The following is a 14,297-nucleotide window of genomic DNA, read 5'->3' as shown; positions in this document are numbered from 1 at the left end:
TGTAACTGTAGAAATTAGGTGGTGGGCATATGGGTATGACAGTTATCAATTTATTACCTCAAAGCACCAAATCTACCTTTTTTTTGCCCTGCTTTCTGACACTGGAACTAAACTCTGTCAACATTTCTCCTTTGCCAGCCTAAGAGAGGGCAATGGAATGACTTTGGCAAGGTGATAACTGCAGAGAGACACTTCCCTTCCGGACTTTGGTCCTCCATTATTATTATATTATTATTATTATTCAGTGTGGGAGCCCAGGAGCCCTCCTGAGGAAACAAGTTCCAGCTGTGGCTGCAGGTTCCCCCCGACAATGAGCACTTCTGTAGATCATGCAGCCATGTTAGACACGGCCTTTTTGAAGAGGTCTGAATCCAGGTTTTAGGAAGAAGGGATGTCCCATGGGGTCTTTCTTCTCTATCCTAGAAGTAGAAACCGCTCTACTGTATCTGCTGCTTCTGGGACCCTTAGACTCAGCTTTTTTCCCCTTTCAGTAGTTAACCACCCTTCCCCTTGTTCTAGTTAACAATTCATCATATTGAATTTTCAAGTAATCAGTACAGTTTGGTCTCCTAACTGAACCTAGGCTAATATAAAGGGTATTCACTGTATCCTGGACAATTGAAAACGTTGGGGAAGGGAGGAAAAGAGAAGAAATATATTTTAAAAGATTGGCAAAATGTTAATATTGGTGAAGCTAGATGATGAACAGAGAAAATAAAACTACTATATGTTCATTTTATGTATATTGGAAATTCTGTACTCAAGAGTTAAGAAAAAGAAGAAAGGCTTTATAAAGGTCAAAGCATTTGAAGAGAGTTAGAATAGAGTTTAACAGGCAGGAACAGAGGATGAGATTCCAGTTGAGGAAAAAGCACAAACATGGAGGCTGAAAACTGAAGGACATGTTTGAGCAACAGCAAAAAGGCTGGCTAAAGACATGTAATGCAAATGAATATGTTTGGTGAGATTTTTTTCTCCCTTTTAACCTTCACTCCTGTATTTTAGTTTTTCACATTTAATTGCTTTCACTTTCCCCCTACTCCCCTGTCCTTGCCCCAGCCCATATTTCTACTTACTGACCAAGGCCTATAGTTCTTCCCATTATTCCCTACTTCTTATAAATGATAAATTGATCCATTTCAGAGGCGTTTTGTATGTCTTAATTTTTTTAAATAACAGGCATAATTATATCTATCTTTGGACACATTTACGAGAAAATGTAGATATGTTTGTGCTTATACAGCAGTATTTTTTTAAATTCAAAGCCATAAGCAGTGACATAAAACAAGTTTTCATAATCTCTAGTTAGTAGAGAATAGGAAAAAGCACTAATTGATTTATTATTATTTAATAGCTCCTCTTTCTTTTTATAATCACAAAACAGATCTATATGCAGAGTGAATATATGTGTGTGTGTATGTCAGCACATTATCTCCAGGAAGGGATTTGTAATATTCTTTGTGGGTGGTGAATACAGTTGAACAAATAATAAAAAGAATACCTAATGTTTTCCCCACCCACTAATACATTTAAAGTCTCCTTAAGCCCCTCTCCAGTGACATGTCTCTTCTTTCTTATTTCCTAGAAATGATAATTACTGTGAAATTTGATTTATGAAAAACATGCTTGTTTAATCCAAACCAAAAATATTATAAATTATAAAAACAGCTAGACATTTAAAAGAAAGAACTTATAGAGATAAAGTCATAGAGAACAAATATTTCCAAATAAAACATGTATTACGAAAATTTAGAAAAAGGATATATGACTATAGACCTGTCACCCACACTAAAATATTCAGATACCCCAACTAAGCTCTTCTCTCTCCTAACCCCATTAGTAGGGTCTGAACTTGTCGTTCTCTTTCAAGTCTCTACATATGGCACATGCTACTTAGAATGTGGCAAGGACATAGGTATTCCAGAATAGTAGACAGCAGCAGACAAATATTGTTCAGTGTCACCCAGGCAATGACTCAGCTTTCTCAACCCCTCCACAAGGACGTGGGCTTGCTGATGCTAAGCCTGGTTCAAGATTCAGGACAATGTAATGTTCCTAAACATTCTTTTAAATGAACACTCTGAGACAGTTAATGTGCTTTCTTCCAGAATAAAAAGACAGAGGTTAAGACAATTGGGTTTCTTTCTCACCTGACAGGACCCTTCCTGTGTAGTCAGTATAAGAAACAGCTTCGCTCTCCATAGAGAAGCACAATGGCAAAAGAAATGCCCCATCAAAGATACGTTGCAGCTGTTCCTATTCTAGTTGATGCCTTGCTTCCACTAAATTCTAGCAGCTGTGCAACAGAACTTTCTGTGATGGTGAAAATATTCCATGTTCTGTCATATGTGGTTATTGAGCACTCGAAATGTAACTAGTGTGACTGAGGAATTGGATTTTTAATTTTGTTTAATTTAAATTAAATTTAAATAGGTATGTGAGGCTACAGTCTTGGACAACACAGTTCTAGAGCCTTAAAAAAAAGGAAACTTAAAGAACTTATGTTTGCATGTTGACATAGAAATGGCATTTGAAAACAAGCAATTCATGAATTAGATCACTTAAGGATTAAGTGTAGACAAAAGAATACAGACACTCCAGTGTTCAGAGGTCGGAGACAAGAACTTGCGAGAAACACTGGGGCCAGGGGAGCAACCAGTGTGACATAAGAGGAGAACTAGGAAAGTATGTTGTCTGAGAGCCCTGTGAATAGTGATTCAAGGAGTCGTCATTCAGCTTTGATATTGATAGATCAAGTTGGAAACTAAGGTGTTATATTTCTTTCCCACAATAGCAAACCCTCCAAAACTGAAGAGAGAAAAACTGAAAGATACCACTCGGCACTCATTTACCAATGACAGAGAAAAACCAGAAGTTATACCAATGTTACTTAACATATATATTTCATTTGTATTCATTACATATGTGCTATTCTAGAGTATCACATCTTCCTTTTAACAGCCACATGAAACAAGGTTTCAGAGACCACAGCAATTCTCCAGAGCAGCATTAATTATAAATGAAAACCTCATAAGCTGTTTTACTGGCTGAGGCTGCCTGTAACAATCAGTGTCTTATTCAGCTGCTACGCTCTCCTTAGAAATGCAGGTGTGGAATAATTAAACGCTCAAGATAATTTAAAGAGCAACCAGTTTCCAAAAGAGAATGGGCAAAAGTGTCAACATTCACGGAGGACTTACAGAAAAAGTTAGATCTATGGACTGTGAGCCCCAGGAAGGGAAGGGCTTACCTCCCACAAAGCAGGTGCTCGATATTTTTCATTTAACTTTAAAAGAGCTGCATTTTACAGCGGAGAGGGGACGTAAAGTTCAGAACACTACTCCCTCCAGAACACTATTGCCCCAACACACTGCGCGGAGAAGGGACTGGCGAGCTCGCGGGCATCCGCCTTGTATATCAGCACCGGGTTAGCTAAAAGCAACGCCAGACGGTGCATAACTGCATTCTGGACGCTAAAGTTAAAAGAAAACCCCTCGCCCTCCGGCCCGGGCTCACCTGCCTCCTGAGTAAGACGCGTGGCCTCGCCCTCCTCAGAGGGGGGTCGCCGCAAACCGCTCACCTCTTCACCGGACACAACCTGGGATGGTCCCCTGAATAAAGGAGGACCCGGGAAGGGGCGGCGCGCTGCTCCGTCTTCAGCGTCTCAGAACTGCAGCCGCCAGATTCCTCAGGTATCACCAGCTGCCCGTGCGTGCGCTCGCTCTCCCGCTTCGTCGCTTAGCAACAAGAGAAGCCGACCAGGCTTCCCGACACGTCAATTCCTCCCGCTCCTTCAGTGTGAATCGTAGTTTAAAAGATTTTGTTTCCGGGTCAAGCGGGCCGTGCGCAACGGGAGACGTCTACCTCCCACGTTTACTCTTGGCCCAGGATAAAGTCTCAGTTGCACATGTGGGTTGTATAGCTAAGGGGTTTGACTCTGCTTCGACTGACACACGCCCCTCCTGCCGCCAATTGCTGGGCGCTCTCAGGCAGTCCTTTCCTTCTGTGCCCAAACAATTCGCTTATTGCCCTTCACCATCCGCTTATTGCCCTTCTCCAATCACAGCGGCTCGCCCTCGGGGACTACTTTGCAATCTGCGAGGAGCGCACGGAGAAGGGAGTAAGAGGGCACTAAGACCTCGGGAACTGTAGTTCAACACTTGAAGGAAATGCGTTGGAGATTGCGCCGAGTCAGAGCAGCATAAACTACAATGCCCAGAAGGTGCCGCGGTCGGCAGCCAGAGCCTTTTCTCTCTAATACCGCTCGCCTCCCAGAGTCGGTTCCGCTGTAGAGGTGACCTGACTCTCAGAGGCTCATTTTGCAGGTGCTGAAATTGTCAGCGCGGGTTCCAATCATGGTGAGTGTGGGCCCCTGGATCCTGCCCACCTCTGGCCTTCGCGTCCTTATCTGAGGTTTCTTTCGCTTGAAGGATTTTTGGGTGGCGGTTGTGCAGGGCAATGTCCTTCACGCCCTTTGGAAAGCTCCGACTCATCTGGGGACTGTCGCAGTGACCTAGTAATTGGGAAGGGATTGATTTCTACCTGAGGTATAGGGAGGTGATGGGGGGTTCTTAGAAGGTCTCTAGAGAAATCGCTGTCCTTAGACAGGTGCGATCTCAGTCCTGCTCTATGGCGTGGATACAAAATATGAAGCTGCGTATTTTCTCCAAAGCACGATATTGAGGGGTGGAGGTGGGTCCTAACCTTTTCTTTTTTCTCCTTTTGTGCCCACTGTTTTTAAGGGCTTTTGTCACAAAACCCTTGAAAGCAGAAGGCCCTCGACTGTAATGATAGTGTTTAGCAGATGCTCCAGATTACGATCTACGCTTTCGGGAGATGTGTTTCAGCCATATCTAATTTCACAAAATGTCGTTTAAAACGTGTTCATTGATGTTTAAAACATCTCATTTTGTAATGACAGGACGTGTCGCAGTGACAGCATCAGTAGCCAAATAGCTACTGCAGATATTCTTTACTGATCTGTTCGTTATGAAATCTAGAACCACTACTTTTAAACGTTACACAATGTAACCATCTTGTCTTGAAGCTCTGAATACCTAAATTACCACGTCTTGTGTCTGCTGAAAGGACGAAGGCGGGTTGGTAAGGGAACTCTGTCGCAGGAATGATCTGCAAGCTGTTTGAAGGTGACATGTGACATCAGACTGAGAGAAATTGCTTCAGTACTTGTATTTATAGTTGAGACTATTTTTCCTCCGTTATCTCAAAATACTGAAATGGGTGGGGAGTGTGGGGAAATATTTAAATGGATTGGAAATTTTCCAGAACCTTAAAGACATGTTTTCAAGGCAAGGGGATTACTCTCTCTACCTTTAAAAGGGGGTGAGTGGAAAAGCTAATTCTCATTAATTATTAAACCTAGATTTTCTATTTACTTTGTCAGATAACATAGTCATTTAATGACGGTTTCAGTGGTTCCTGACTTAATAATCTTAGCAAGAAAGCAGAGGTCTTTATTGTCAGAGAACTGCAAACTATAATTTTAGAACTTGATAGGACCTTTTAAAGATCATTTTGACAAATCTCCTTTCAGATCTTAAAATTGAGTTTATTGAAACCCAAAAAGAATGTGATTTGCTCACGGTCACACAACAGTTTGCCCCCAAGGGTCTCACACTTCCCATTTTACCATATTGTGTCATACAGACACTTAACAAGTAATTCTGAAAATTTACTTTTAATAGCTAAGGTTCTGGATGAAGATACAAGCTCATACTGCAAATACAAACTAAACTATGTTATCAGCATTTGTATTACCTGATAGCTTCATTCCTTGCAATTCAGAATATAGGAATTCTAGAATTGGAAGGGAATTTGGAGATTATTTCCTCTAATCTTAAAATATAGCCTTGTGAGGTCAAATATTTTCCTAAGGTCACAGAGAGATCCTGAGCCCCCATTCTTGTGTTGTTTTGCTACACAGTAGATCAAACTAGGCCTCATTCCTGGAAGGTCACTTGGTACCAGATACCACAGAAACATTTATGAAGATGAATCCCTCCAGTCAATTTGCTGAAATTGACAGCAAATTCTCACATGACTCAATTTCCTTGCCTCCTCAGGAGAGTGTGTGAACAATCACTGAGTTAGAAAAGAGCCATCTTTTGTAAGCCCTTCAAAGCAATTTTTTTAAAGGAGCAAATTGTTTGCTTGTGTCTGTCATATAGGCAGGGACAGCAAGAATGAACTGTATGAAGAAATCTGAATGATACTATTTGTCTTTTATATTACAGAAATACATAGAAAGCAAAAAAAAAAAGGAATACATATTATTTCTGTAGAATAACAGAAGGAATACGTGTTATTTCTGTAGAATAACGTAAGGAACACTTAAATTTAAGCTTTGCAATTAAGACTTGAGCACATGCGCAAGATAGATCCTCTATCTGCAGGAAGGTCATTAATGCCCTGCCAAGGGCAACGACATTCCTTCTTTGGTTCTTGGCAGACTGCCCAGATATCTAAGCAAAGAATAGTAACCTGTCTTAACACTGTAATATTGCATTGTAAAAAGTCAGCAGAAATCTCCCACCCTCCTTTTCAACTGCAATGTTGCAAAGAGCAGAAAGAACCAAATACATAGTTTGTTCTTTCCCTTTTCATCATCAAACATTCAGATACTAACTAGGCTTAACTACTACTACACTCTTAACAAGAGGGAATTACCTACTGTGAAAATAAATATATAGAAGGAAACTACTGAGGTGGAATTAGTAGTTGTTCATTAGGTGGCCACAACCCCTTCACTGTGGACTGTGATACTATGAACGCAATTTTTTAGTAGCTAAAATTAATGCCTAAAATTGACTGCATTATTCTGTTATAACCATCTAACTTTCTGGGAGGTTAAGCTTCATAAATAGTGATATTCATTTTCCCCCTCGTTTCTTATCCTAGTTTGCTTTACATTGAAGTAGCATGTGTTTACATTTTTCTTATTTTTATTCAAATTTTGTTGAACACTGCATAGAGCGCAAATTTGGGTCAAAGCTGGACTGCTCTCAGTCCACAGTCTGAAGCATATGCAGGGCGGGGGTAGCATGGTCTAGTAGAGAGTAACTGACATGTAAATAGAAAACCATGAGTTGTAAGAATCATTAGAGAGAAATACTGTGGTGAAAGCAATCTATAAATTATAGTACTTGCTACATACTGTTTAATGCTTTGTATGTTAACTCAATCCTCACAACTACCTTATTTTTTAGGTAGCTGCTATTATCTCCATTTTACTGTGGGGAAACAATATATAGAGGTCAAGTAATTCTTTTACGTTTCCAAGTTTTGGGTAGTAATTTTTTTTACAAGATCCAGCTATTCCTTCAGCAAATATTTGAGCTCCAACTTTGGTCAGGGGATTGTTCAAGGCAGTTGGGAGATACCAATAAATAAAATAGACAAAGCCCCTGTCATTAAGGAGCTTGAATTTTAAAGAAAGAGGGAATAATGTTTTCCTCTAGTCCCTTTTCCTTATGTACTCTACTTCAAGGGAAGAGGGGGGAAAAGACAAAGTTGAAAACGTAAAGGCCATGTTAACAGTAACCACATACAATAACTTTTAGTGTTCTTCGTAAACATAAAGTCTGGGAACATAAATATGTATTAAAAATGGTTTATTTGGGGAATTGTCATATTTTGTACATTTAGAGATATGGCTAGGTCAGGGAGAAACTCCACAGTTTGCTCCTTTTTTTCCACTCCCACTCTGGTCACATCTCTGAGGAAGAAATTGCATATATAGTCTGTTGTTAGATTAGATTCATTTCTCTACAATAATTGACACTTCTTTTGTGAGTGTTTTTTCCTTTGACTTATTGCTAAATGCTGCTGACCTTCAGAGGTTAGGGTTGGAAGGTTAGAAGGCCCCTTTGAGGTCATAATCTCCTTCCATCCCAGGGGCATGACTCCTCTGGATTAGAGAATTCTAAATATAAAGAAATTAAACGTTTCTTTCCCCAGTCAGTTCAGTGGGCCACTTCTCTCATGCAGGGAGCGATAGAGGTGACACAGAGTGGAAGTACATTTACCCAGCATTATCAAAGGAACAGTTCATCTTGATTGAATTTTCTAATTAATTTATACCCATTAAGTTTCCAAACATTTTTGTTTAACTCTTTTTAATAAAAATATTTCTATTTAATTCTCTGAGCTTAATTTATTTTAATGACTTGGAGTCATCACTTTGACTATTAGTTATTTTTGTCCATATGTCTGTATTTTGTTCAGAATCTGCTGAGATCTATAAGGTGACTTCTCTGTTGTATGCTCTTTGTACTTTTCTCTCTTCCTCCCTTTTAAAATTAATTTTCCATTGGAATCGGGTTGTCAACTGTTACTACATGTTGCTGTTACTTAATATTAAAATTTATTTTAATCCAAATGTTATCATTTTCTCATTTTCCTTCCCCTAAAATAGTCTTATTTTTCCTCCATATAGTTGAGTTGAATCATGACTAATAGTTTTATTAAAACTCTCAGGCTCATTATAACTAGAGTCAGGAGTAACCACTGTTACTTCTCTTCTTGGTGTAAAGTATTGAGCAGATGGGAGTGGGCAGATTTGCATAAGAGGATTTGTGAGGTTGTAGTAGCCGCTAGGGTTTGTATCACCATATAATGCATATCAACATTGTTAGGCCTATTTTAGTGGTAAAATAACCTTAAAAAGATGGATAAGATTATGTAAGTAAATCCAGTATAACCGCGAGAGTTAAATAACACTACATAAATATGCAGCCAAAGGACACATGTTCCAGAAGTTGTTTAGTTGGTTTGTGCATGCTGTTTTTACTGGGATAAGTTTGTTTTCTAACTAAGCCACACACAGACTAAAATTTTGCATTAACTTTTAAAGTATGTGGTTGTCTTATACTATAGAGAAACTCCTGAATATCCTTAGGGTAAAACACTTTTTAATAAGATGTTAATGAATCTCTTTCGTTATAGTCTGAACCAATCAGAGTCCTTGTGACTGGAGCAGCTGGTCAAATTGCATATTCACTGCTGTACAGTATTGGAAATGGATCTGTCTTTGGTAAAGACCAGGTAGGGGCAAAGGTCTATAAATCTTAAGTCAAAGTAAGAATACTGTCAATAAAATCCTGCATTTGCAATGAAATTTTTAAATGGTGAAGGAATATGTAATCCCAATAAATGTACTAGGCACACTGCTATAAATGGAAGCTGGTAGCTTATTGATATGCACCCCTCCAGGCATTAAAAATGTTTTGCATATCATGTGTTTAGTTAACTTGGTGCAGCCAGCAGGTATCAGTCAGTGGAAAGTAGTCGCTAAAGTAGTCTTTAGGAGAGTTAGGGAGAGTCATGTGGGAGAGAAAGGTGCTGAATCAGCACTTCCTTATTCATAAATAGTCTTTAGACCCAAAATAGACAGGTAAATATACTTCCCAGTTTGAAGTAGTCACCCCCTATTCCAGCAGATTAATGTACACTAAAATCTTTTTCTAAAGTATTCATTTATCCATTCTCTACCTCCATGCTAGATACTGTACTTACTTTCCATGAACTGAAATCAGATATTTAGCTATTAACAAGACTAGTCTGTGGCATGTCACTTCAATTTGATATTTGTTCCATGTACTCCTTTAAAATTCAGTAATGGTGATTCCTCTTAACTGTGTGTTAGCACACCATTGCTGGTATTATAGCATTCTTTTTTCTAAAAGTGGCATCATCCTAGATATCTGACCTAAAATAATTCTGACTAATGGAAATTATATACAAATATGCATCAAATAAGCAAAAGCTTTATAAAAAGACTTTTTTGTGACTAAATGACAAAACCTACCCTGACGGATGCTGTCCTTCCTATTTATTTGGTAGCCTATAATTCTTGTGCTGTTGGATATCACTCCCATGATGGGTGTCCTGGATGGTGTCCTAATGGAACTACAAGACTGTGCCCTTCCCCTCCTGAAAGGTGAGTTGAGGGGTGGAGGAAAGAGGGATTTTATAGTATTTTATATCTTTTAAAAAATAGATTTTAGATTTTTGTTAACTATATTCTCAATTAGAAGTTATAAAAGTTTTCAGTTTTTGTTTTTTGAACTACAACTACTTGGTAAGATGTATACCAAGAATAAATAAGGATAAAAGCAAGAAATAACTAGTGTGAGGTAAAAGACTATACTTTTGTCCAACATGTTTATATGTAATTTATTTTACTAATTAAGTATAATATTGCACAAGGGTTATACACCTGAGATTGTCTACATTGTATTGTTATTTAAAGTCTATTTAAAGAGTAGGGTCCTGTACTAGAGAATTTTCCAACTCTAAATGATGTCCTCCAGAGCCATATGCTGCCCTAAGACTGGAAATCGGTTGGTCCCTCATATATAATCCCATTCCATCTGCCAGTCATCAGATTGATATGTAGTGTAAATTATCCCAATTATACACTGCATAGTTTGGAAACGCCCACCAGATTGCTGCTAAGAGCCTTGAAGAATCATTGAACTATTAAATAAATGTAAGATAGAAGTCTTCAATTTAATTAAAAGGTTCATTAAAATATTAGGTCAAGTTGTAAACTAATTTAAATATATTTTCTTTTAGCTATTACCTTCATCATAATCTTTTTCTTCTGGTACGGATTTATTTAGTAATACTCTCTTAGAAGTTTGCACAAAGCTAAATATATAACACCCAAGAGAAACCATGCTTAGAGTTCATGTATATGTTTAGTAAACATTTACTAAACATTTACTAGAAGGGGTACTCCATTTAACTCATTTGGTTACACAGTTATGTAAAAGAACTCGTTACCCTGCTTAAACTATTCGGCTGGCTCCCTTTCCTCACCATCTGTTTCCAAATCAACTTCCTCTGTCACTTTTTCTCATTTTTATTCCTTTCTCTGATGAGATCCCTCTGCTCTCTCTAATGGGCCTAGATTACAGTCAGTTTGTCCTTGATCATCTGTGAACATGACAGGGAAGAGAAAGTTCAGAATGTGTGGCTGGGAAAAAGATGGATTTCTTTTTTCTCCAACTGGTGTTCCTTTGTATACCTCTGAGGGGTTCTATTGGCAGCCTGACTGACACAAATTCACTGACCTAAAAATTTACCAATCCTAACGCTCAATCCTGGTTGCCTTAGTCTATTTGGGCTGCTTTGACAAACATACCACAGACTGTGAACAACGGAAGCTTATTTCTCAGTTCTGGAGACTGGAAGTCAGAGTTCAAAGAGCCAGAAATTGGGTGTCTGATGAGAGCCCAATTCCTGGTTCATAGATGATGATCTTCTCACCACGTCCTCACATGGTGAAAGGGATGAGGCAGTCCTCATGACCTAATCACCTGCCAAAGTCCCCACCTCCTAATACCATCAGATTGAGGATCAGGTTTCAACATATAAATTTCATGGGGGGACACAAACATTCCATCTGTAGCACTGGTCGTGGCCTTTTTAATACTCTTAACAAAGGAGAGGAGTGATACATATGTTCTTTAATCAAAAAGCAAGTGGTATGTGTTAATTAGATTAACACTGTACTATGGTGATTAAACTTTGGGCCGACCTGGACTGGAATTACAGCCCCATTACTTTTTGATGGCACCTAGTTTATCTTTAAACTTAGTTGTCTTCATCTGTAAAATATTTTCCAAGATTAAATTTGATAAATTTCTTAGTATTATTTCTGGTACAGAACTCCTCAATAAACATTTTTAATTTGTGATTGATATCTAGACCTTAAAGTAATTATAACTTAAAGGTTAAGTGAATTAGTTTCTCTTGTGTTATCTGTGGTTATTAGCATAACAAATGTTGCCTTGAAAGTCATACCTTGCATCATATCTGATTATAAAAGATAAATATTACAGAATTTTTGAAATTGAGATAATTTTTGAAATAGGAAAAACAAATGTATTGACATTGCTGATGTAATGGTTGTTGAATTCATAGATTGTCTTTCTTTTCTTAGACCCCTTAAACGTTTATCAATGCAATATATAAAAGTAAACATTTGCTACAAAGTGAAGGAGTTACTGGATAGATTCAATATGAAAAAGAGAAAAAAATATGAAAAAGAAAACCTCAGACTTTGGCATTTAAGTATCTCTACATATTTATTGCCATGTTCACAGATGTTATTGCAACAGATAAAGAAGAGGTTGCCTTCAAAGACCTGGATGTGGCTATTCTTGTGGGCTCCATGCCAAGAAGGGATGGCATGGAGAGGAAAGATCTACTGAAAGCAAATGTGAAAATCTTCAAATGCCAGGGTGCAGCCTTGGAGAAATATGCCAAGAAGTCAGTTAAGGTGACTAATACAGTAGTAGTTTTGGGTTTTTCATTATCAGCATTTGATGCTTCTGCTTTTCATCTTTTCTGTGAAAACAAAATTATTTGCCTTCCCCCAACCCCCGACCCAGTTTTGCTTGATTAGCTCTCACTTCTGTGTTTTCCACTTATAGTGTAGAAATCAATATTCAGAGGTGCTTGAAAATATTTCACCTATTACTATGACATGGAAGTTCAATATTAGTTTGTAAACCCACAAGACATAGAACTTTCTGGCCTTTTAATTGTGTGGGAATATTTGTTCAGACATATGGTTTATGTGTGTGATTGTGGAGGGAGATGGCTGTAAGATGCATTCTCAGCAATAGGAGATGGGGGCTTCTGAATGCTCAAATTTTCTCAATCTAGTGGAATTTCGATATGCTTGTCCCTTGAGTTGGTATGACTTCCTGTTCTCTTTATGTTCAAGCTATTTTAGTTTCTAAATTTGTCTTGACATTGCAGTAAAGCTGCCTTTTACCAATTAAATATCAGTGAACTAGAACTTAATTGTCCAGTAAAAGGTTTGCTGGTTAGAGGTTTTACTGATGTTGATACGCTGCTTTCTCCCTATCCTGACTTCAAAGAAAGATAAAAGACTATTTTATAAGATTTTTAAAGTTTCCTATTGTAATATTCTGTCTATTTCATAGACATCTGAACTTTTCCTTTCTGTGGACTTCATTTTAAATGTTAATTTTTATTTTCTGTAATCATTAGTAGGAAATAATATAAATGAGTGGAAATCCACAGATCTCTTAGTAAAAAATTTCAAAATTGTTTGGACTGCTAAAATCCAGGCTGCTTACCCAGTAATCATCCCTAAGCCAAAAGTGTCCTTTCGGGGGTACTATACACTGAAACTGGAGTAGGGGCAAAGATTTTTAATACTTAAAAAAAAGTCAATATATATGTTTTCCGATACTGTATCGTAATCCAGTGTATCCATACCTCCCCCAATTTAAAAAAAAAAAATGCCTGAAATGCTCTCTCCTAAAGACTGACTCAATAGGTATGGAGTGAATGGAATCTGGAAATCTGTACTTTCACAAATATTCCAATTCTTAGGATTAGGCAAGATGAGAAACACTTTTAAGTCATAAAGACAAATCGTCCTAAAGTAAACTGCTCAAGTAGAATTTCTTTCTTGGACTGCTTTTATAAGAAGCAAAATTTTATCAATGAATCAAACTGAGATAGAGCGTTAGATTATTTGCTTTTTATGGCAAGTAGATAAATGTTCTCTCTCTTTTAGCATAAAACAAAATAGAAAGACATGTACCTTAGGTCTTAGACAGTGCTACCTGGAAGGTGATTTGTATACATCATGGTGATTTTATTTAAAAAATGTTTTCAGTAGTCATAGCAAACACTAACAAGGGGAAAATGTTTTTAGAAGGGAGGATGGAAACCTACTGAAAACTACAATGATAAGTATACACAAACTTGATACAAAAGTTACATGTTCCACATTTATCAGTCATATTCTGAGACAGCTTAGTTAATCAGTGTATGGTCTCTTAACTGTTGTGCCTCTGGTTCATCATAGGTTATTGTGGTGGGAAACCCAGCCAATACCAACTGCCTGACTGCCTGCAAGTCGGCACCATCTATCCCCAAGGAGAACTTCAGTTGCTTGACTCGTTTGGATCACAACCGAGCTAAAGCTCAGGTAAGAAAAATGCCTTTTAAAATCTTATGAATGTTCAACTTTTTAAAACCTTTTTCTCTCGCTTTTAAAGTTAGTCTCTTAAGGACCAGGGCTGAACTTCCTACTCAGTTTTCTCAACTATATGTCATTTGCTTACTATAATTAAATATGTTTGTTAATGTTCTCACTGTAGTGACTAAAAAATATTCACTATTATAGATAATTCCTATGATGGTACATAATTTAGTTTATTTTTGTCAGATATATAGGAGATTATAAAATGAAAGACTTCTGCTTTGTTTTGATTAGTTCTGCTTCC

General features: G+C 37.8%; 2 protein-coding genes across 9 annotated transcripts in view; one reads left to right on the top strand and one right to left on the bottom strand.

The window, feature by feature from the left end:
- WDPCP (WD repeat containing planar cell polarity effector) overlaps positions 1 to 4,056 on the bottom strand; it is a 323,269-nt gene extending 319,213 nt beyond the window's left edge. For 7 of the 8 annotated variants that reach the window (XM_015587591.2, XM_015587590.2, XM_015587592.2 and 4 more), the window contains exon 1: positions 3,517 to 4,056. The gene's annotated coding sequence lies outside the window, so the exon portion shown is untranslated. The remainder of the gene's footprint in view (positions 1 to 3,516) is intronic. The other variant, XM_025045104.1, reaches the window with a different exon arrangement.
- Positions 4,057 to 4,186: 130 nt separating this feature from the next.
- MDH1 (malate dehydrogenase 1) overlaps positions 4,187 to 14,297 on the top strand; it is a 16,432-nt gene continuing 6,321 nt past the window's right edge. The window contains exons 1-5 of the mRNA XM_006909556.3: positions 4,187 to 4,358; positions 8,965 to 9,063; positions 9,862 to 9,958; positions 12,132 to 12,307; positions 13,877 to 13,999. Coding sequence (XP_006909618.1) covers positions 4,356 to 4,358; positions 8,965 to 9,063; positions 9,862 to 9,958; positions 12,132 to 12,307; positions 13,877 to 13,999 — 498 coding nt within the window. The 5' untranslated portion in view covers positions 4,187 to 4,355. The remainder of the gene's footprint in view (positions 4,359 to 8,964; positions 9,064 to 9,861; positions 9,959 to 12,131; positions 12,308 to 13,876; positions 14,000 to 14,297) is intronic.

The sequence above is a fragment of the Pteropus alecto genome, unplaced genomic scaffold (genome assembly GCF_000325575.1).
Source record: "Pteropus alecto unplaced genomic scaffold, ASM32557v1 scaffold131, whole genome shotgun sequence".
NCBI classification, from domain to species: Eukaryota; Metazoa; Chordata; class Mammalia; order Chiroptera; family Pteropodidae; genus Pteropus; species Pteropus alecto.
This window is presented reverse-complemented; position numbering and strand designations above follow the sequence as displayed.